Below are 25,392 nucleotides of genomic sequence, written 5' to 3'. Positions count from 1 at the left end.
ACGGCTGAAAGGGCGAGCATGTTTGGTGGGATGGGGATTCGAACCCGCGACTCGCAAATTGCGAGTCGAGCTTCCTAACCACCTGGCCATTGCCGGACCATACGCGAAGTGCAGGTCATGAAAAAACAAAAGTTTCCAAACATAGCAAGAAAACTAACTATAAATTATTATTTATTTTCTTATTATATTTGATTTGTTTATTGTACATTTTAATTTATAAAACAGTAATTACGAAATGCTAGCTTATTTATAAATTATTTATTTCGCTTACATTTTTTAGTGATTTAAATAATTTAATATTTAGACTGTAAATTGTCAATAAGTTCCAATTTTACGTGTATTTTGAAGGAAGATGAACTGGTAATTGCTTCCTTTAAGCCATAGCAGAGGCCAATATAATATTCAAGATATGTATTTTAAATACAAGTATGAATTTGAAATTTTTTATTCAGAAAATTATTCATGTAAGAAGCATTTTATAGTTTAAAGGACATAATATGTAACAAAAAATGTTTTTAGCCAGAAATAAAGCCTTTTGTAGTAGGAAAAAAGCTAGAATCAACTAAAAAAAGGAAGCATTTTGCAAGTTGCAGTCCAGATTCTTCTCAACAGTGCTTTTGCCTGTACAAGGCGATTACTGATTAATGTACGATATAGTAGAGTGCTTCCGTTTGAATTGGTTGCAAATTCATAATATCATATTTAGCTGATACTAAAAAATTAAATTTTTTAGCATATAATGGGGTAAGCACTGCTTCCCTTGCTTCCATGGATCACATGTCTTTGGCAGTGAAGATGTGCAATTTGTATGTAGAATTTGTAGATTTGAGGAGAAGTTGGAGGCTATCCTAATTAGATGCAATGGATAAAGAGAAGGGTAAGCCGTGGGAAATAGCAGCAGGATTTCAAGAGGAACTTAAGCTTTTACATGCAAGGATATATTAGTTAACAATGACTTTCAGGAAGTTAGAAATAGTACTATTAGGGCTAAAACTAAAAGTAGTGAATTTAATTGTAATGAGCCTATTCTATCGAGCAACAGATGTTATAATTTTTCTATACTGAAAATTTATTTATGATAGGTACTTACCTCCTGTCACATAAATAACTATTCTTGTTCAGTGCTGCCCTCTATAGGCAACAAATTATTTGTGCACACCATAAGGCTTCAAACTTTCAGCCATATAGAGTTGACTATTTCCAATACATCTCGCATCAAATTATCATGCGACAATCCTCCACCAATAAGAGCATGACACACTTGACACGACTCCCTCCATTGTGTTGGCATAAAATTGGGGGGGGGGGAGTATGAGAAGACGTAAGTACTTTCGAAAATACATTTTCAGTATAGGAAGATCATTGAAGATCATATGTGGGAGACCACACCACTTCTAAACCAGGTATAATCTTCTCCCATTGTGGAAAGATGTTGCATATATGGGTGGAAAGATGGAGGAGAAGATGGAAATAACAGGATAGTGAACCCAACCATATATTATTTATTAAACTCAATCCCGGTAAACATAAAAGTGGATAAGATTAAAGGATGTGCCCCTAGCTATAGAGTGGCTAGGGTGTGGAAGACCATACATGGCAATTCAACTACATTAAAACCGATGCCACTGGGAACCGACATCTATGTGGGGGTCAACTACAATCCAAAATCCAGCCATCTGGTAGAGGTAGGAAAGGGGATCACACCATCTTCACCTCAAGTTCATGAGACCAGAAAGAATCTCATACCCTCCAACCTATGAAAGGGCACATGATAACAATGTGAGAAATCAAATGATCGATCTGGGAACCCGACATCTGGCATGGAAAAGATGTCTGTGTCATGTAAACCATCTCATTCAATTATATAATGACTGGAACCACCCTGGGCTCAGTAACATCCTTGGAATAATAAGCATCGAGGGATAGCTGAAGGGGATAGACCATAGTAATCTGCAAGTATCTCCACTGTGACCCACAACATGGATGAAGTAACAAGAGTATAAATGAATGAGGGAATAGAGACATCTGTGAAGACTTATGTTGATTGGTTCAGCTCTAAATCCAAAACCCAGCCACTGAGAACCAATATCCACATGGGGGGTAGGATGAGGGATCCCAAATGAAGGGGGGGGGGAAACTGCAATTTTGACAGCTCACTCCCATGTCACCTAGTGAAGGATATCTCATCATCTACACTAGCAGAACACCACTCCCTACTCTCAACTGAATAGTTTTATAATCATTTGCATCATTTGTATTTCATTAACACATTCAGGAGGATGCTTCTATGGTCCACCACCCAAGCAGCTTGGAACTGGAAAGTGTAAAGACTCTCAAACTCCACCAGAAGAAAAGAGGGAGAAAGCATGGTGAAGAGTCCAGAGGAATGACAACACCTGAGACAGTGCAATGGGTGACCATGAAACCCTATTTTGAAAAGCAGACCATACCAATTTATTCAATACACGGCAAGGCAGGGATGGGCAGCTATCCCCTACTGCTTTACCCATGTAGTCCATGGGTGAGTACAGTCCAGGATGGGCAAATGTACGAAGCAAACCTATCATGAGGATAAACCTATAAGCAATCTTGTGGAATACACCATCCAAAAGTGTGCGATGCACGGCCATGGAATCATAATATGCAAGTCAAAATGGTCTTACAGTGCAGATTTGAATGATTAAAGAATACCTGGTCAGGCAAACATTCGCCACAGAGCAGGATCCAGAATAAAAATGAGAGACATACCCCCGAAAAAAAAGAAGAGGTATATATATTAAAAGGTAACTTACCCAGTCACAGTCTCATGAAAGAGTGAAGGATGGCAACAGGTGGATGACAGTACCCCAACATGGAAGGAACAGCTACCCAAAGCAGAAAATGGGAGATGAACGTACAAGATATAGACCCAATGCTTGACATAAGAAGTATCTCCAACAGATAGCAGGTTAGACATGCAAGGAAAAGAGCATGACTGGAATGATGACACCAGGAAGTGATGATGGGAAAGAGATAAGGGATAAAAGACCAATCGATTCACAATCCAAACCCAATGGGTTGGGGAAGAAGGGAAAAAAATCACAAACAAAGAAGTGCAGTACGGGAGGAATGGATTCAATGGAAAGATACAGTGATAACAATGAAGCAACCCACAATATGTACTGGACAGAAAAGGTCATATAGGTCCCACTGAGAAGAAATGTGGAAGATGGTAAGAAACAAAAAAGTAAAAAAAAATATACCATACGAGCCACTAAAATAAAGGTTAATAAAATCAATACAGAACAAAAGAAACAAATCTAGCCAAAACAGCTGAGAAAATCAAAGCAGTGAAGGCCAGGAAAGATCAATCAGAAAGACCTGAACCAGAGTGACATGGTTGCAGCAAAATTTGGGGAAGAAGACTAATGGAATGAAAAAAAAAATTAATGTAAGCCTGTCTGAACTTAATGACAGCCAGGGCAAGTAGATGATGAACGAGAGACCAAAAATAAAAGAGGTAACTAACTGGAAAGTGATAAAAGATTCAACAACTTCATGTGGAGGAGTACTCCACAGGGAGCGTAGCCACCAAAAATTAGAAGGCTCAAGAGGTCACTCCTTGGGAAAGCGTGGCCTGAAAAGTCAATTAGCAACGAGGACAAAGCATCTGGTACCTGACCCTCCAGGAAACGTATGTCAAATGTGTTGGTTCAAAAAAGGAAATCCACTGTTTATCTCAAAGGGAAAAAGAAGGAGCGCATCCTTGGTGAGTGATATAAGCTACCACTCAAGAAGTGATTGAGGTTGGACTGATTGATCCAGAACCCCAATGGGCATCGAGTAAACAAGACAAATGAAGAAAACATGTGGGTAAGACAGGTAAAGGACAAGCAGGTGCCTAATATATAAAATGAATAAAGATGATATCTAAGAACAAAACAAAAGAGCAATTAAAGAAAAATTGAATATAACATCGCAGATACCCCACATGATGCTAAATGTACAAAAGCAGCCAAAGAAAAAACAGACCGGTGGAGAAAAAAAACTGACCATATGATCCTATTATCAGTGGATGGCAAACAAACAGTACTGTCCCATCCTAGAAGATCCTAAAAGCAAAGAAGTCACATGTGGAGGGAATGAACTGAAGATGACAAACACCCCAATATGGAAGGAAGGAGGAGGAGGTATCCCACGAAAATTCCTAAATATAAGTGGAACACCAAAGAAAGGAGGTGAAAAATAAGTATTAACTGTAGGAGTGTCAATAGGATAAAATAAGCTAAAAATACTAGATAGGAGATATATTGGATATGATTAAAAAGAGATTTGAATGACATAACATCAAGAAGAAAATCTGCCTGGTGGTATGCTAAGGCAAAAATAATTAAAGCCTGTATAGGGCGAGGCTTGCAAGTACCCACTCTCAAAAGAGAGACAAAAAAATCATCATGAAACAGTGTCATGAGAAAGGTAATATACTGTGTCTTATGAAAAAACTAAGATAGGGCTAACAGATTCTGCAGTAGAGGTGTGGAAGGCAATCCATGATAAGGTGGAGGAAAACTGACAAAATCTAGGTGATCTGAAAATGGGTAAAGTTGTTAGGAGGAAGGCAAGCAATACTGGGAGCAGGTAGGGTGGACCCCAGCCCCCAGGTGCCCTCACAAATGAAATTAGTGGTAAGAAGTATAGATTATAAATTAAACGGAATTAATGGTAAGAAGTGTAAACTATAAAGAAAGATGAAAATGAAATAGTCAACATAGTGGAAATGTTAAGAAATTGTGTAGTGAAATCAACATATGTGTGTGATGAAGAAAAGACATTTAACCTAATTATTGACTAACCTGTAAGTAGAACCATGGGTAAACCGAAAATGACAGACAATTATTAAGCCTAATTGAACAGTTCAGAACAAATTATATCACTAAGCACTAAAATAAAAACTTAACCCAACAATATTGCGAGAAGTTTGTGTGGACCCCAGCTCTAGGGTTCCAAATTAACCAAGTGAATAGGATTCTTTTTTATGTACAAGGATAAAGGATAAATAATAATGAAAATGAAATAGATGAAAGAGTATAAAATTAAGGAAGTGTGTAGTAATAATAACACATGTATGAGACGTGATGTAAGGAAGAAAAAACAATATAGTTAAATTAATGATTGATATACCAGTAAGATGAATTATAGGTAATCCTAAAATAACAAAGAAAACCTAAGCAAATGGTATAGGAGAAAAGATACAACTAAGACTAATTGCTACCTGAGCTTTTTGTAATGAAGTAACAAGTTCCATAACTGGATAAAAAAATAAAATAATTGCACTTCAGAATAACTCAACAAGTTATAAATATCACTATTGTATAATAAAGGGCAAACTTGTTGTGAGAAATTAATACATAGATGCAGAAGAAATTAAGATGTTTGAAGAATGCACAAACTAAACATTTTAACACAAGGAATGATAGTTCAGCAGAATTGAATAGGAGTCATGCATCAAGAGTGTGTGTTGCACTCTTATTGGTGGTTTGTTGCATGATAATTTTCATGTGAGATGCATTGGAGTTAGTCAATTCCTGATGGATGGGAGTTTCAATATTTGTGGCATGCACAAAAAGTTTATTGCATATAAAGGGCAGCACTGAACAAGAATAGCTATTTATGTGAGGGAGGTAAGTACCATATCGGGATTCAGTCCTTGACTTCTGCAGATGAAGAATTAGTGGAGGGGAAAGAAAACAAAAGGGTCAGTGAAGAATGTGGATGATAAACTTATGGAGATTATAGTTATAGGTGATTCCTTGACAAGGAACAAGAACAGTGATCTTTGATAGGTTGTTTAGGCAGAGTATTCATAATGAATCTAAGTTTCAAATGGACAGCCTGTTGTAGAAACCTACAAGTGTAGAGGATGACTTTTCAAAAGCAATAGGAGATATATAGGCTTAAATTATATCTGTTTGAAAGTTATAGAATTTTGTTTTAATGAGAAAACATCAGATAACTTGAGAAAGGGTAAGCTTATACAGTTTAGAAACAGTCTTAAACAAAGAAGTCATACAAATGGAAATTGCTTTAGGCTTAATAAAGGTATTTTGTTGATGCTTAGTTTTTGTTTAAATATTTCTACTTTTTAAGAGATACAATTTTTATTGAGTTGCGATGTTTCTAAAGATGAGTCATTTTGTTTACTAAATAAAATAAAATTGTCATCAAATCAAATAAACATATTGTTTAATGAATAGGGTAGGCAACTGCAAAATATTCTGATGACTCAAATCACTACTGATTATTATTTTTATGTCTATCCTATTCAAATAACGTAGTAAGTAAATTGGCTAACAGGCTATTTAATTATTTCTAAATGAAATCATATGTTTACTGCCCCTATTGGTGATAGTAAAATGTTTTCATTACTTAATTATCAATTTATTTGATTTACAGAAGATCTATGTAGCATTGCTGTATATTTTAAAACAAACATAATGGCAACTGCATATTATTAGTTAGTCAAGATTAGCAATTAATTTGCCAAATAGCAAGTATCCAGATTATTTTTTAAAAACTTGACAAAATATTTTAGACAAAAAAAAGATTTTTGCAAAATGCACATATGGTGACCCTCAGAAGGGGTCCAATAATGTGAAATCAAAGGTAATTTTAAAATTACATAAACAAATCAAAATAAAGTTAATGCCATGTTAGAATAACTCAATGGTTGAAAAAAGCTACAAATATAGAACACACGTTTTTTGTTGTTAGTTTTACTTGTACAGAAGGAGAGTTGGGTGCAGGGGCATGTAGTAATCAATTAATGAGCCCATCGATTAAGCAAATAGTAAATACCACTAACCGCCCAGCTCTACTCCAGGTCACCAAAATCTTCAGAAAGAAGGAGCGGTCACAGAACCACATCGACTGTTTCCTATGATATTGAGTACGGGAGGTGTCTACAGTATATATGCCTCAACAAAGACACTACAAGCAAGTAGAAGGAGAAAATATGTTATCAGGGTCAAATGATATAAGAAACAGGAAGCCAACAGTTCAAGCCTAAAGATCCACACAAAGGTCCTCATCATGAAGAGAAACTGGGGGAGGAGGATGATAGTTGAAAAAGGCCTTGAAAAGATTCATGAGAAAAGGCAAAAGGCCAGGATTAAGGCCTGGCAAGAGATAGAAAGTTGTGGACAATGCCATTCATTAACCATCAACAGTCAAAGCAGAGAGGCCTTTGTCAAAAAGCTAGGTAAAAAAGTAAGTAAGATGTGGTAAGAGAAGGGCAATCTGGTGGATGGGGGTGTCGAAGGGACCAGCAGAGGTAAACAGCCCATTTGTGCTGATAGAAGGTGAGAGTAGAAGGCTAATAAGAATGAGAAAGAAAATGGACTACCGTGTGGAAAAATTCCATTTGATTCACAAAGGACAGAAGATGAAGGCTCAACACCTCATCATGAAAGATAAGGCATCCAAGATAGGCAAAAAAAGGGCCTCAAAGAAGGAGGAGAAGAGGTTCCCCATACGACAAGGGTGCAGAAGTGGAAATCACAAACAGCCAAAAAAAGGAGCAATCAGAAAAACCTAGCAGGAGGTGTAAATGGTAGATAGGATTTATAGAATAAGGTAAAGAAGAGAATAGAAATAAAAAAAAAGGTCTGGACCAATCCTGGCTCAGAGTATCAACAGCCAAAATGTTTGTGTCCAGGATTGGTAAAAAAGAAAAAGAGCAGAATGTTGGAACTGAGAGTAGTTGCTCATGCATCTATCAGTGGGGTCCTAAAATGGGAACAAATCCACTGGAAGACCAAGAAATGCAAGGACCACTTCATAAAGTAGATCCCATCAAGCCACGACAAGACATCTGCCACCAGATTCAAACCCCCACAGACATGACATGCCACTAGGTGAATGTGATGATCACTGACCCAATATAAGAATTCCAGGATAATAACGCACAATGCACAAGTCCCAAGAGTGGGTGCCTCTCTGGTGGTTGGTGTAAGAAGCAGCCATAGATTTGGCTCAACAGTGGCAAATGAAAAAGTTGACATGCCCAATATGCTGCAGACATCTCCATAATGTTTATATGCAGAGCTTACTCCCTTGGAGATCAGATCCCAGAGAGAGTGGTAGTGTTGAGAACCACCTCCAACAAGAAAGAGACATGGTGTAGAGATGTAGTTGGGTTAAAGGGAGTGAAATACCCTGAATTGTGTTGGAGTGATTGAGCCACCACAACAGAAAAATGCATACAGGAAGGAAGAGATACAGGATCCCTCAGAGCCCCTAAGTGGGATATATGTGTGTGTGTGCACAACAGGAAGGGATAAGGGTTTCAGGAGAAGCAAGAGTCCCCTGAAGTGAGAGAATCTCTCATACAGGATGAGAAGGAGAGTGAAGAGCCTTTGACACCAAGATCTCCATGACATGAAGATACAAAGGAGAGGTTAAGCCCACCCCACTAGGGAATTGAGGATAACTCTCAGAGGGACAAGATACCGGTGGGAGTCAAAATGGGCTTGAAAAGTTTGACCAATCAGTCCAGCCAAAATGCTTCCTGGAGAAGAATGGAGGTAGCAGTTGCTAAATCTTGTTGAGAGAGACCAGTAGAATCTAATCATTCATATATTAATAGAAATGAAGGCCCAGAAGATGCATACTGAGCAAAGGACTGCTTGGTCCAGTTGAAAACATAAGAGGCCATGGCTAGGCTAAAGGAAAGGACATGGAAAACAACCTGTCCACTTTGGACAAGTCAGAGGAAATGAAAGAATGAGGGAGAAATAACATTGGTAATCCACAATCCCAACATTGACTGTGAAAGCTAATCATCTGGAGTTAAGGAACATAGAGAAAGATTCAGAAATGACAGGGTGCAAATTTCTGTCTTCTTGGGGATGATCAAGTCTGGAGTAAATGTCCCAATGTAGCAGGAGAAATATTTTATTGTTTCCACCACCAACTGAGAAGCTACTGCATTTTCAAGATTTTCAAGACATACAGGATTGGAGGGGATAGGATATGAAAGAGGAGGTGGAGCATGAAATTGCAGGGACAGACCATGAGAAAGAACTTGCACAACCCAAGGGCCATTAGGAAAGGGAGACCATGGGTGTGAAAAGTGTAAAAGGAGGGTGCAAACAAGCCCAGAACCAAGAATCAGCTTCAAAGAAAAGTCAGCTATGAAAAACATAATGGCCTGTTCTGCAAGAGGGGGTGGTGGCAAAAAGAAGTGAATGAATGAAGATCAGGAAAAGGTTTAGCCCAATGTGACTCCTGATGATGGGTAGCTGACTGACGTACTCATGGTCTACTGCAGTGCTTCTCATCCTTTTACAATATCATTCACCCCTATAAGTTTTTCACGACATATCACACACCCCAGTTCAAAAGAAAATAAAAAAATGCTAAATTAAAATGCAAAATTCTTTATTATGACTTAAATATACATCAGACTACAACTAGAATGAATACAATATAAAATAAACAAAAAAATAAATGTATTTATCAAACTACAACTAGAATTAATAATAACTAATGACTTTTTTTGCTCTTCAAGTTGTTGTATAATTGATAATACTCATTCACCCTGATTCTGATCTCATTAACCCCTAGGTGAACCATTCACCCAGTTGAGAAGCACTGGTATAGTGAGCCAGAAAACCAAAGAAACAATAGAAGATTGTTAGCAAGCAGCCTCAACCCAAGATCCCAAGGAATCAGCAACACCCCAAAGACTTGGCCTGTAACAAAAGAGACAAGACAAAGGCCACAAAGATATAATGAAGGGCGGCAAAAACCTGAAATGAAAGCATCCCAACCAAAAAGGTCCCAAAAACAGAGACAGTAGGGAAAGAAATAGAAGCCAAGGTGGCAAGCAAGTAAAAGTGGGGCCACATGAAGAGCCTCAATGTGGAGATCAAGGGTAGATATACAGAAGAGTTCTACAATGGTAAGCTGAAGGCAAGTAGATTACTGGAAATTAACATTTTCCAAATTGAAAATGTATTTTGAATAATACTTACCTCTGCTAACACTTTAGCTATTCCTTGACATTGGCTTTGCCTATTTAAGCATTGGCCTCGCTTGCTCCAGTCTTTTATACCCCACTTGAATGCTGTTGACAATATTTAATTTGCAAAATTCTTCACTTACATCAATATGCCCTCTATCCAGGTACTGTATATAAGCACCTCAATTAGATAATGTAATCACTTTTTTGAGACTTAAGCCATTCCCAACACTAACACCAGCTCTTAGTGGGGAAGAATGGTGGGAGTGTGCCAGAAGAGGTAAGTATTATTGGAAATACATTTTCAATTTCAGAAAGTGTTAACTTCCAAAACATACTTACCATCTGCTGACACTTTAGCTAGAATCCCACATTTAGAAGGTGGAAGGGCTGGTGAGGGCATTATCCATACAGAAAGCATCTGTATAGAACCTGGATGTACCAAGATAATAGTGCTACCCAGGTGGGTAAAACTGCTCTACATCCACAACAGGTATGCTCTTCACCCAGAACTGAATATCGATATCAAGGGTGGAATAGTACATGAATAATTAATATAGGGCAGCCCCAACCAGAGTGCCAAGGTTCCACAACTTGGTGTTGGAATTAATGGGTTTTGGTTCTTATATCCCACGTTGGTGGCTAGGGCAACTGGACCACAATGTGATATATAGATGTTTTTTGTATTGGATCCCAACCTGTAGCCATAAAGTGATGCGTTCCAAACCACAGGAATTATGAAAAAAAAAGGAAGCAACACTGAAGTGGACAAACCTTCTCTTCCACCTGAAGAAGATCGAAAGGCAACATCCCTGGCTCGGAATGACGGAATCATGCATGCCTTACTCAACCAAATGAACAGAACTCATCTGGTCTGGAATTATGAACATTCATCCTTAATCTCCTACCGTGTGGGCAAGGAGCATTCCACATGCGCCCAGAATTATAGGGAGAATGTGGAACATTGTGTTCAACCAAGGACCTAGGATGGGACCACTTCACATTCGGAATTATGAGGAGATAGTGGACCTCCACCAATGAACAATATACAACCTGACATTGTTCATAAGAAGAGCATATCACACCCCAACCAGATAGCAGAGGATCAAATCTGAACCGGTATTACAAGTAGGCTTCTGCATAGGCCAGCACCGCTACTACCTACATCTGGGAAATACATTCAGGGAACCAGGTAGGAGGGTCCCCTGATTCACCCTTTTCTCCAAGAGAGCAGGAACACACTGAAACACAATGGAGGAAAAGCCTCTGTCCATCACCCTGGCGGCTGGAAACTGGGTGTGGTAAGAACTCCCTAGCTCCACTAGTAGAATCTGGGAAGGTAACGTGTTGGAGAGTCCTGAGGAACAGTGCAATAGGTGAACCATGTTCTCTAAATTATTAAAAGCAAACTGATCACCATTTATTCAATCCAATGATTGACAGGGTCAGCAGAATCCCCTTTAGCTTTACTCATGATAGTCCATGAGTAGCAGTCCATGATAATATGGTAATACCATCCATTAATGTGCCTAGATGGTCTTATGGTACTTCTCATTTCTACAGAGCCTGTTGCAACCAGAAGTAAATATAGTCAAATGGGTTGCTAGTGCAGAATTGGATTGATAAAAATACACCTGTCCGTGCAACACTCACCACCGGGTAGGACTCAGTGAAAGCAAGATGGAAGGAACCCTGAAAAAGAAAGACAAGGTTCCTCCCTCTGTATAATCTAGCAGATGTTGTTAAAAAGGCAAGGGGGGTAATGGAAAACCCCAGAAGAAAAATTATCAGATCATATAAAGAATATGAGAAAAAAGCATTAGAAGAAGTCTACATACAGGCCCGTAATATTTCCCCTACTGAATCAAAGAAATAGGCAGTGAAAGACATAAATATGCTGAAGCTGATGGGATGTAACTAAGATTCCTCACCTGTAAAATCCATAATATGCAACCTGAATATTTGCAAAACTACCTCCAAAGAAGTGGGGATAAATCTTTAGAAACCAAAGTATCCCAAAGAATATAGAGAGGAAAACTAACACCAGGAAAGGAGTTAAAGTGAGCCACATAACACCTCTGGGTCTGACAGGACAAAACAAATGATCAGTGTACGATCGTTTGTAGAGGTGAGAAATAAGTTGCAAAAGAATCGCGGAGAGGGATGTATCTCCTTCCCTGGTGGCCAGAAACTTAGAAAGAAAGGACCTATCAGGGTTTAGAAGGACCAAAAGGGAGAGATAAAGAGTCCTACAAACATGTCAACAACTCCAGCTGATGACATCAGCATGTCAGCAACCACAAAACATCCATTAACTCTCTCAAAATGGGATTGATTAATTTGACCGACCTCGTAACCACCAAAAAAAACGAAATAAATCTAAATTATCCTTTTTTACTTTCTAGAAAGACTTCAAGTTGTAACATGAAACTACATTTGTTTATCCAAGTAGCTCTAAGTTCATAACAGTATACATCTATTTATAATTAAATTTTATTGCCCTTTGAACTGTGTCTAACAACTATACACAGCATTATAAGTTATCAATCACTCGGGAAATGTACAGCTCACGTGCATGCCTTGTGAACTATTTTAATTATATTATTCTTTATTTTACCTAATATGGTCTTAAATAACTTAAAAAGATCCATATTTTTAGATTTTAGTTACTTATATAATCATACATAAAGAATAAACATGAAAAACAAAAAATAAAATACTTAACCAATCTTCTTTTTTCTTGCAGTCAGGTTTCGAAGAGAGTTAACCCTAATTTTTCATACTATAGATATTAATGCACTCAATTTTTATTTAATTAAATATTGCACCAAAGAATATAGACTAATAACATGCAAAAAGTAGACAAATTCACTTACCTCTCAAAATTTTCCTGGCTTTCTAACTATGCGACAAGAGCCATTACAAATTCATCCAAGCTAGTTGTTAACTTTCCCTGGGGAACAATATTCGTTCTTTGAATAATGAAAAAATTGACTTTTTATTGGTTATAGGTAATATATAATGAAACATATGAGAGAACTATCAACAAATTTTAAAACAGAGGATGTGACAGGTAGATGTGGCATGAGGGGTCTGGTTTTTTATTTGATAGCTCTGTAACCAAACAAAATTGAAGACTATAAAAATTATGGTTTGTCTAAGCAATGATGATTTTATAGAGTAGTTTATGTTTAATTTCATACATTTTCAAGGGGTGGTGGATAAAATAGGGAAGATGACATGTTAAGAGAAAATGTGTCACGTGGGTCACACTAGGGGTAATTCAAGATTTTGTTTTAATAATGCCTTGTAGATTTAAGAACTTAAAACTGATATACTATTAAAATATGGATTATTAGCTAAGATATTATGCTATATTAATTGGTATAACATAAACAAAAAGTAGTTTAATAAAATTTTGAATGTAAAACACTAAAACCTTGTGTCAAGTGCAATAAAGGATACCCGTTTCAGTAAAGTTAAGGGAGAGATGATACTTGGCACATGCGGATAAAGGCTCAAAAGGTTGTCAAGACAATGCATGTAGTACCACCTTCAAATTTCGATTAAGTAAAAGAAAAGGCCATTTGGGAAGAAGGCTGGGTAGCATTGGGGAGTCTAAAACCATCAGATGTTCAGGATAACTAAAAGGAGATGAAATAGTTGTCTGACCTAATTGACAGGAGACGAAACTAAACCCAAGTAAAAAACAGGTCAAAACAAGATATGGTGAACACATGTTTGGTAAAGTGGGTACAAACCCCTTGTGAGATGTTAAACCCCAATGAGCTGGGATGAGTCTTGGTGTAGAATGTTGGGATGAGGATGCCTCAATAAAGATAAACAAAGAGGGATGCAGAGGTGAATTCATGTGAAGAAACTGCGGAAGATGAAATCAGGGCTAGGCTGGCCCATCTAGGATAACAACATCTTGCAAGTAGAGGATCGAAATATAGCCAGAACTCGGAGTAACAGAGGAAGTGAGGGAAAGTCACAGATGTGCAATCCCATCCAGACAGGACCAATTGCACTTACCACCTAAGCCTGAAGATGAAGTAGTGGAGACTCCAAAGCTTGTAGTTGAGTAGCAATAAGTAGCCAAAAGCTAACAAAGGAGGCCCAAAATGAGAACAAGCTATTGGAAAACCACACCACAGAGAATCTATTCATTCCGGAGAAAGAAAAGACTGACAATCTGCTTTGAAATCCAACACCTCGAGAAAATGGCAAGTCAGGACACTGACATGATTGGAATAGGCCTCGTAGAGAAACCAAAATTAAGAGACCACCAGAACTGATGAAACATCTCATGAGGACATTCCCCTGCAAAAAATCTAGGCCTTGCACTATTGCCTGTTGGACAGCAAAAACTACTAAGTATTGATGTAGGATGAAGATTCGTCCTTCATTCATATACCCTAGAATTCCTGACCTTGAAGATACACACTGCATCCCCCAAGTGAAATATCTGTGAAGAGAAACTATGGACAAAGGGGCAGTATACATTTATACACCCATACCTATGCTGATGATAGAGGTGATCCCAAGCAGCCACCACTCAAAAACTAAGATGTTGCTCCTGAGGAAAGAGTCTGGAAAATCCAGTGTATTTATGTTCCATATCCATTTGTTGCAATGGGACCACTGAAGGGATAGCATGTGTCTTCCTCCCAAAAATTCAAGAGATTTGAGGTAAGCCCAGAACCCTGGTGATAAAACCTTCCCTGTAAGTAAGAGCCTGACTGCCCACTGCATAGCCTGGGGCTGGATGGGAAGTGGCTGAATCGGGCATAATGCATGGTGAAATCTTTTGCAGCCCAGCAGAAGACATATGGTGCTGATGCTAGACAAAAACTAGATCCCTGAACTGCAGAACCTGATCCCTGTATACAAAACATAGCTAAAGGCAAAATGAATTCACTATGAGAATGTGGAGAAATGCCTCAGCAACCACAAAAGATAATGAAACAGAACAATGAAGACCCAAATTGAAGTAGAAGTAGACATAAGTGAGCCAATCACCTGGTGCACTATAGTGATAACATCATGAACAGATAATATGCTTCCAGTTGCTGTTGATACAGGTTGCAGAAGATTCCCAAAGAGGAACATCTGGGCCTTATGACACAGAACAAATGTGGATTTGAGAATCCATGATAAACAGGCAATCCAATAGTAAATTCATATAGGTTCATATAAACACACCAATATTAGTAGAAAGAAGAAATGTAGTGGTTATATAAAAAGAGATATTGTAATCAGGAAGATGGAATGAAATTGCAATGAGGTCAAAGGAAACATAACATTAAATAGAGAAAGGCAGTCAATCAAATTGACTGGCAATTCAAAAAGGTATGTCTAAAAAATCACACCTGAAAAAAATAACTCTCGAGGATAGAATGAACCTATGGTTATGTGCTAGTGCTCACATTAAAGTTGTTTGCCCTCCTATTGAGGGAGAGCTACAGCATTATGATGATTAAATGATAAGCTGGCACATTGACAAGTGAAGAGATGGGAGTTTGTTCAAGGCTTGTTGCATGTGGATGAAATTCCATGGCAGTTGAGCTCAAGGTAATAGCTTTTAGTGGTGCAGAGAAGTAAGTAGTGTTTCTGAAAACAAGTACTGCTAAATTAATCTGAAACACTTAAGTTACACATACCTATGAACAGGCTGTGGCTGAGGTATCCAACATGCTTTTTCAACTGAACCAGACCCTAAAACCTCACTTTCTGAACTTTTTTCCATTGAGTCATAACTATGGTTATGGTTCAATAACAAAGGGTTGGTTTCCTCTTCCTTTACATCCATACTGTAGGACTGAAAGAAATTTTTTTATTTTATTTTGGTTATAAATTTATACAAAATTACTCTTAACATTAATTATTCACAATATTCTTTACCTACTGAAAACTGCACAGATTAACCTTAGCTTTAACAGGGCTTAGGAAAAAGGTTTTAACAATTACCTAAGCAGTGACTTCAACTGGAAAGAAATCTTTAAAAATCCTTCTTCCTAGCAATACTACGTAAAATAATAAAAAGGTCCTCAATGAAATAAAAGTTTTGAAACAACTGTTCACTATCTTTGAATAGCATGCTGACTGTCCAATGACACAATACATGCCGAAAGTGCCCTCTTTTTATTGTTGTTGTTTAACAGTGTGAAAAATATATTGAAAATGTACAGAATGTTTTTTTGTAGGTACGAAATAAATTTGTGGCTCTGACATCATAAATATCACATTCACTACCTAATGTCTAGCACCAACACACGAAATTATAGTACAAGCTGTTGAGAAGTCGAAAAATTGTATAGCATGCTTTGCTGTAAGGTGATTATAAACTTCTTACAATAGCAATAAATTTCCTAATAATCAGGAAAAATAGTCATTTGATGAGGCTAATTCGCACATTCAAATCAGAGCAGAAATGAAAAACATTCCAACATTACCACATTCTAACCCACTTAATATGTACACCTGTTGCTTTTAGAAGTCATAGCTAAAGTGTTTTAACATCTTTTTCCTGCATTTGAAAAACTACCATAATTTAACTACTACTTACACTCAGTTACCAGCACACTTTATATACTTTGCCATCTCATAAAAAGAACATTGAATACAACTGTAAATTGTTGAATGTATTTTGTTTATGAATAGCAACAAAAACCACAAGTTGCACTCTTACTAGTTTAATTAATTATTTATTTCTTTTCTCACAAGATTCTAAAATTTCTAAATAAAGTATACTGCCTACTTCATTCATTCTAGATCTCTAAAACTTTGAGCCATCAAAATTTTTCAATTAAAAATCTATAAAATTAAAAACTGAAATAATTTCATAATGTGAGCTTAACTCTTAGAACTGTAACTCACATTCTGGTTAAAAAAAACAAACAAAAAATTTAAAATTTTCATTCTAAATTTTCTTCTGCCCTTATTAGCTCTACTCTCAAAAGTCTAAAACAGTCCTTACAGGTTATTAATTTTACCTCATTATTATAACTCCTAAGAATAAAAATTATTTGTAAGAAAAAGCTTATAGCTTCTGTGTGATACAAGTTACATTTAGATACAGTATACATGTTATATTAATTCTTATTGGCTCTAATTTTTCATTGTTTATTTAGTTGAACATTATTAATTTCAGTACAGAATGTTTACTATTTACTTAAAATTTGTAATATTAACACAGTATTACTAAATGAAAGCACATATTAACAATATTTCATCTGTCAGGTTTTTACATATGTGTGGGCTGGATTATTTACAGTAGGTTTCTTTGATTTGTTGGTGATAAATTTCAACAATAAACAAACAGCACACAGTCCACTTGTTTTAAAATAATATATATTAAAACAAGTCAAATATATATACAAATGTTCATCACATAGTTAATCACCACAATAATCATCTCTTTTTTTGCCAAAGTCCACTCAGGCTGGTTCAGTTACTTTAGAATGCAATTGACAAGACAAATTATTCTTCTCTGCTGTTATTACAATACAATCTGTGATAATGCCATTTTAGAAATTGCCACTATATGCTCTTTATGGATAAACTCACAAAAACCCAGTCTAGATCTATCAATCTAACTATCTTTGTCTAACTCATCTTATTTACTTGAATAACATTTTGTACGTGTATTTATATACTGACAGAAGCCTAGAACCTTCTACACATTAGGTGATAATATGATGCACTAATATTCAATTGAAATGAGAAAAACTTAGAAGTTTCTTGTAACATGATGCAATAATACAGGTGCCAATTCACAACAGTTAAACTACACAACATATGATTCATACACAGTTATGAAAACAAAATTGCAATAAACTATCGCTTTTAAAAATAACTAAATTTAATACTCACATTATACTTAAATGGAAACAGTCCTGTATAAAACATATTGTTGGTGTGAATGTGCTTTATAATCACTATGAGAAAAACCTATACACTGGATAGGTGAAGTGAAAAAAAGTGTCATTGGCCACTATTCAGTTCTTCACATTACATAGTCACACAATAGCAGGTATAACATATAAACTTAGTATTCCCAAAAATTGTTTAATCCAAGTCTAAGTTCAAGGGAGGTCCAGTTCAATCTACACTTTGATCAACAAGCATTATTGGGCTATACTAGTATTAGAGAATTCTACTCCTCATCAGAAATCCTGAATGCAAGTTAACTAAAGAGAGATAAGCTGGACCTATATCACAATGAAAAGTATCAAACATATTGTTAGTGTGAACATGCTTTATAGTCACTATGAAAAAACTATACAATGGATAGGTAAAGTGAAGATAAAGTGTCATTGGAAACTATTCAGTCATTTATATTATATAGCTGCACAACAGCAGGTATAATAAATAAACCTAGTATTCCAAAAATTGTTTAATCTTGAACAGAATACACAAAGCCTTGCCAGTTTCACAGCTGATTTTTCAAACCAGGAAATATAAGTAAGTTGCACATAATGCAGAGAACCTTAATAACTGATATTGAATTTTCTAAAAAGAAAATAGCAAATTAAATATGGGAACTTCTTCATCCACAGTCTTCTTTCTATTAACTGTATTAGAAAAATTACAAAAAACTCAAAAACTGTCAAAGTGAGCTATAATACCATGTGCTCTTTTTTCCTTTTTTTTTTTACAAAACTAATACTTTTGTGACTTTATCTGTGAAAATTAAACTCCAAGAAAATTGATGTTAACATTTTTCTAACACTGAAAATGTATTTCTGATCGGTACTTATCTCCTCTCACAAAGCTATCTCGATCTTCATCTGCTCTCTAACTATTGCTAAAAAATTTTCATGATCACTGCTCCAGTTCATATACCACATCAATTTCACACCATTTCAAAACATGTACATATGTGACTATTTTCCACCAATAGCATTGTGACACCTATACTGGTGCAGCTAGCTCCCTCTGCTATTCCTGATCAATCCTCACTTTCGAGATTTGGCAGGTTCTAAAAAAAGAATATCAGCAGTGAGGAGAAAGGGCGGGAAGTGTGCGATATAAATACCTATCTGAAATATATTTTTAGTGTAAAACAAATGTTAACTTCCAATACGATCCTACCTCCTCTCACATAAAGCTAGAATCCCACACTGAAAAGGTGGAGGGCCCAGTTTAGGTGCATAAGATAGAAACCAAGTGGAAAGCGACCACAGTTTTTGGGGTACCACACTACTTATGGAACAGGTATGCTCTTCACCCTTGAAATACGAAATGAATCTGATACAGGCAGAAAAAGAGGATGTACGCAAATGCAATTCATTCTGAGAGGTGCAAACCATAGTAAAATATAAACAGAATTAATTATTTACATTCACAACCTTAACCAGACAGACAAGGTTCCATACGTCGACCACGGTATTCCAATTCGTTCTGAAAGATTCAATCTATAGTAAAATACAGACAGAATTATCTATGTACATTTAGTCTCCCCTGGACAAACAAGATTCATAACTCGTCCTCAGCACTAGGACGTTGGGGATCAAAAAAAGATATATTTTAACACATTGTAGTATAAACATAGTGGCTAGAGCATGTGGACCGTGTTATATAGACTAAGCAACCCAAACCATAATTAAACAGGGTGTAATGCATCAAGTAACTGGAATAATGAAGTTAGCTTTTAGCTGAAACTGGGCAAACTCCCAAAAGAACCATATGAGCAAGAAGTACAACCAAATGAACCTGGCATTACAGGGTCATGGCATTGCTTCAACTCAACTGGATGAACAGGACAATATCTATAACCAGTTATTATGAGCAGAAACCACAAATCACTCAACTGTAAATGCAGGGAAGAGACATCCTGCACTTGGAATTACCAAGAGGACTTGCAACAATCGCTCAACCACAGGAGCAGGGAAAGAACCTCCTGTAACAGGAACTAAAGAGAAGAGTATGAACAGAGTGGTGTCATCCTGAACCCGGTATTACTAGGAGGATCCTGTGTAGGCTGGATCTGCTCCAACCTATTTTTTACTTTTCTTTCGACAGCTGTCCACCTGAGAAAAAGCATGCAGAGAATATGAAAAGAGGGAAACCACCTTTCAATTAATATCTTAAATATAAGATATCCTATGGGTACATTGAGATGCATGAAAAGGTACTCAAGTTTGTTATACCAGGAATGGGCCTTGAATTCAGAAGATAAGATTATGGCCTACTAAATAGTCATTAGGCTACGTGTATATATGGCTGATGGTTAATGTTTTTGACAGTACAGCTATCATAATATGTTTCAATAACTTTGGCAAATATAAAGTATATGCCAAAAGGTCATGTTCTTATTCTCAAAATATCAGCCATTAAGTACTCCTTTTGTGTTCTAATATGCTGGTCTGTTTTTTCTGTTTTGATTCATGTATTGCCTTTTCAGTTTGAAGCTCAATTATTTAGTGTTAGGGTTAGTCCTAATATTAGAGCTAATGTCTAGTTATCATACTCATACTGTTTGACGTTTCAGAAAGGTTACTAACCATAAACTATAAACAATTTTTCTTATATCTAAGGAGTTTCATAACCTGACAAAGGGCAGAAAAACTGCTGAAAGTGAAAATGTAAAACAATAGTCACTGGCAAAATCAAGTTGTGAACAATCAGTTCATACACCCATGCTTACACATAACAAATCAGTAAATTACACTCTTCCTATTCACATAATACAAATTCATTCACTATTCATATATGTTTTTCATATTTATTCATTTATCTATAGTATTTAATATTCATATATTTAATTATCATTTATAAAAGTTTAATTAGTAATATTTTTTGTAGTTATTATTTATAATAATGAAACTTTGAAGAGGTTACTACTTATTAGATGAATGTGGGTGTATTTGAATTTTCAGAAGCATCTAACAAGGTATCACATATCAAGGTACGGAGTCAAGATATCGCAAGCCTCACCCACCCCACCCCATATCTTTCCTTACCCACCCCCCAAGCCCACGTTTCACAACACCAGACTTCACTTTGCCTTCCCTACTTACTTCTTTTCATTAATCGGGCACTGGAAATGAATCAGTCGTTACAAGTGAAAGTGGGTTTTCTCGGGGTACTCCCGTTTCCCCACATTAAATTCTCGGCATAGGATTTTTAGATCCCCGCTGTCCTGATGGACCATCTGTCAGATATCGGCCATTTAGTTTAGTTTACTTTGCTCTTCACTTTTTATTGTCTACAGTTACTCTCTCTTTACCTTTTTAAAATTATATACCTCGTCTGCATTAATTTCCTATTTTCTCAAGTTAAGCCCATATTTCTAGACCACGAGCGGGGTGAAGGAGGATTGTTTAATCTTCGAGCACCCCAGATTAGTAATTATTTCTTCGGAAATAATTATTTTTAAATCTAAATAACTGCCAGGAAAAACAAAACAATTGCTCATTGGATACAAAAGTGGCTGAATGGATGAAAATTGTTGTTATATATGAAGTTCGATCAAACTGGATTAAGAGCAAAAGTGCTATACCTCAGGATTCAATGTTAAGACCTTTACTCTTTTTGAGTTATATCAATGACACAGACGACAAAATGATCAATAAATCACTTAAACTTGCTGATGATATTGAGGTTTTGGGTGTTGCTGGCTGTGAGGAGAATGTTGCTGCTTTAAATAAGGATTTAGGTTATTTTGAGTTGGGTGAATAAATAGGAATGTCTTTTAATCTTTATAAATTTAGAGTTATTATGAGTATAATTTTGATGGAAATAACTTTATCAATGTCATGGACAAAAAGGACTTTGGTGTTCTGGTTGATTAGTCTGTTCAGCCATCAAAGCAGTAAGCTATTTCTAATGGTAGGACAAATAGTATATTAGGTTTTTCTACAGAAGTATTGAATAAGAATCTAACAAGGTTATATTTCCATTGTATAGGTCACTAATTAGGCCATATTTGAAGTACTGTGTCCAGTTTTGGTCTTCTCACCTTAAAAAGGACATTGAATTGTTGGAAGGTTTCAAAAAATAGCTGCTGTGATGATACTTCTGATGGAAAGGTTGTCATATGATGAAAGGTTAAGATATCTGAAATTGTTTTCTCTTGAAGAAAAGACAATATAGAGGGAATCTCATTATGGTGTTTAAGATTATTAAGGGAATTGCAACAGCTTTTTTCAAACTTAGTGGTGAGAAGGGTGGGATTAAGAAGAAAAATATAGGAGCCATCTTCAGCTAAGACAGTTTATTTTTTTTTCTTACAGGGTAGTTGGCCTTTCAAATGGATTGCCTTCAGATGTGGTGGGTGCAATCAATTTAAGGTAGTTTAAGAGAAGGCTTGATATGTATATGAATGATAAGGAATGGCTTTGAGTGTTGCTTTGTTAACATTTAGATTAATTTAGTGGATGGGACAGCCTAGATGGAACAAGAGATCCTTTGTTGTCCTTAAATTTTATGCTATGTATTACTGACAGCTTACACACCTTTCTTGATAATTGAACATGGATAGTACTATAAAGAGAAAATAGGTAGCTAGTGCATGATCCCGTCAAGCTAACGTTTAGTATTAAAAACTATATAATTTGAAGTTAAACATTTTTTAGTGTGCCATGAGTGTAGTGTACCACAATTAGGCTGTGGTGTTAGGGTAAGTAATATGGGGACATGGTTTTGGCACAATATTATGTCTAGACCAATTGTTCCTACAAAGATGAAAATCAGTTAGGTCTTTGATATGTTTACATCAGTGTGTGAAGTCATGACAGTGTCAGCATGTACAACTATGAATGTATCATAATTGTCAAGAGTATAATAAATATGCTTGTACTTGTCAATGTAGTCTAATATTGTGCATTTTCATCTACATTAGCAATACAGATAACTCGTGAAATCTCACAGTGTAAATACATATTAAAGAACTTTTTTAGAATGATACTGTTTTAAACTATATTTTTAATGTTTTAATTTATGTATCTACTAGAGGGCACATGATGTTGAGAATCAAAAGCTTCATGGAGTATGTAAAAACAAAGGTACAATATAAATACTAAGTGATAAATGAGCAGTTTATGAGTGTTCAATGACAGTTCAGTGTGAGATAAATAATTAGTATTAGTAGTGAGAGTTACCATGTCTATTCTGCTATTCAGTTACTTGTCAAGTTAAGTAAGATAGGCATAGGTATCATTAGTCTTGGAATTCCTATTGAAACAATGTTTTGAACTTATGCCTACAACTTCTGTAAAATGTTACTGAAGAAATAAATTAATTTATTGTTACATGGACTGGCATTATTTTTACCAAATAATCTAAAAAACTCACTCAGTGATAGAATATATTGCAATAATATTATTGTATGGATGTTGTTGTTTATTGTACGGTACTAAAAACTGTGATATAACCAATTACGAAATGTACATTGTATGTGTCAATAATTAGCTGTTTCTTTTCTCAAAACTATGAAATTGTAATAGTAACAGTTAGCTCTTTAGTAATGTTATTACTTGAAGTCAAATTAGTAAATTGGAGTTATTTTAAGCTTACAATGTAAACTAAATTCAAGAATAGTTTTTTTTTACTTTTCCAATACAAAAAGAGCATACTTTAGGTATGCAGAAATTTAACATACTGTTCATAAAGACTTGCTTTATAAAAATTATGAATCCACATTATGTTAAACTTTAACATAATAAAAACAGTAGGTGTCAAAACTATGTTTTTCATACTTTTATTTAAAAACAAATATTTAATGAGAGTGGTATTACTGAAAGTTTATTAATTTTGATAATTTTTTTAGGGGATGGATACATGACCCTAATGAGCTGAAGAGTTTTCTGTAAATAAGCTGTATGTTATACTTCTGGTACACATTAAATATTGGAAAATTACCATAATTAACCATATTCATCAGTATAATTAACAACTCAAAACTGATTATATTTCAAACTTACATGTACATTGAACAAAAGTTTCACATAAGGTTTTTCAGATCAATGTTTAAACTGCTCTGAATGAAAGATAACTGCATACCAATAGTCCAAAAAGTCACACTCTGTCTTATGTTCAATTAATGAGTACTAACTTAAGGGCTTCCTGTTCAGTACTGTAGTGTGAAATGCAGTAAATTTTGATTTAAATATATTCTTTTCCTTTATAAATAAATTTTCATTCTCTATCTTATGTAGTACTTGTATACTAGGATTTGAGGATTTACATTAATAATTTGACTTTTACCTACCAATACGTATGTCAAAGTCCAATTGTTAATGTAGGACCTCAGAACCTAAATGAGTCATAAGTGAAATACTGCCATTCAACCAAACAACAGACAACCAGTAGGAAAAAGATAAAATAATTTGAATTTCATTTTAATATCTACAACTTTTACGTAGGAAAAAAATCCTGCTTATACTTATATAAGATCCAAAATGAACTTAAATTAATAAATTTAATGTATAGGCTTCTAAAGCTTTTTATTAATTTTTATACAATTGGAGCCCCACTACTAGTAGTATCACTAATACAGTGATTGTATCAGTATCAGTCTGGATATCAAGACATCTGGTTTACAAATTACACAGTTAATAGTTATACTGCTGCTTATAGTTATACTAATTTCAAATTCAATCATACAATACCCCACTCTTGACCATTACATTTACAGTTTCGACTGCGTGGCTTGAGACAAATACTAGTGGGTTAAAACTTCTAAGTTCTAGTATTTAATCAATTACTATCAAAACGCACAGCCGCGTACTGTCATTTTTTAACCCGTGTGAAGATGTACAGATATTCGATATTGAATAGAGGGCGCGACTGAAGAGGGAGGACGTTGAAAGGTAAAGCTATCATAGATTTCTGAAAGTTATTTATTATTAGTATTATAATTTGTAGTAAATAACCATACATTATAACGTCCCCACGGCTGAAAGGGCGAGCATGTCTGGTTTGACGGGGATTCGAACTCGCGACCCGCAGATTGCGAGTCGATCACCCTAACCACATGGCCATGCCGGGCCAGGTACTTTAGGCTAAGGACGTAGTAAGGTATAATTCAACTTACTGGTAAATCGTGAAACAGGATAAATATATTGTTTTATTAAATAAATACAATATAAAACTAATTTATCGTCTCTTGGTGTTTTAAGAATTAACTTGTTTACTTGAACTTAGATCCATTAGTTTAAATTCAGCATATAGATATATATAATGGCTGGAGACGGCTTAAATGGGTAATGAAGAAAAACTTTAATATAAGTTTAACATGACAGCAAATGTACAACGTTTCGACAAGGTTTTTTCATCATCAGGTGGTGATGACAAAACCTTTTCGGAACGGTGTAAATTTTCTGTCATGTTAAACTTATATTAAAGTTTTTCTTCATTACCCATTTAAGCCGTCCCCAGCCATTAAT

The 25,392-nt window shown here is 35.7% G+C and overlaps 1 protein-coding gene across 17 annotated transcripts in view; it reads right to left on the bottom strand.

Moving 5' to 3' along the window:
* Positions 1–24,901, bottom strand: part of LOC106458228 (sodium-coupled neutral amino acid transporter 9 homolog) — a 131,254-nt gene extending 106,353 nt beyond the window's left edge. For 3 of the 17 annotated variants that reach the window (XM_022384366.1, XM_022384369.1, XM_022384373.1), the window contains exon 1: positions 24,616–24,761. Coding sequence is in view for 10 of the 17 variants with exons in the window: in XM_022384372.1 (XP_022240080.1) it covers positions 15,664–15,821; positions 17,876–17,911 (194 nt within the window). In the remaining 7 variants the exon portion in view is untranslated. Of the gene's footprint in view, positions 1–15,663; positions 15,822–17,875; positions 20,649–21,024; positions 21,129–23,928; positions 24,126–24,215; positions 24,328–24,615; positions 24,774–24,884 lie in introns of those variants that run through there. The other 14 variants (XM_022384367.1, XM_022384370.1, XR_002610339.1 and 11 more) reach the window with 13 other exon arrangements.
* Positions 24,902–25,392: the final 491 nt, after the last annotated feature.

The sequence above is a fragment of the Limulus polyphemus genome, unplaced genomic scaffold (assembly GCF_000517525.1).
Source record: "Limulus polyphemus unplaced genomic scaffold, Limulus_polyphemus-2.1.2 Scaffold431, whole genome shotgun sequence".
NCBI lineage: Eukaryota > Metazoa > Arthropoda > Merostomata > Xiphosura > Limulidae > Limulus > Limulus polyphemus.
Note: the sequence above shows the minus strand (reverse complement) of the source record. Positions and strands in the feature narration are given on the sequence as shown.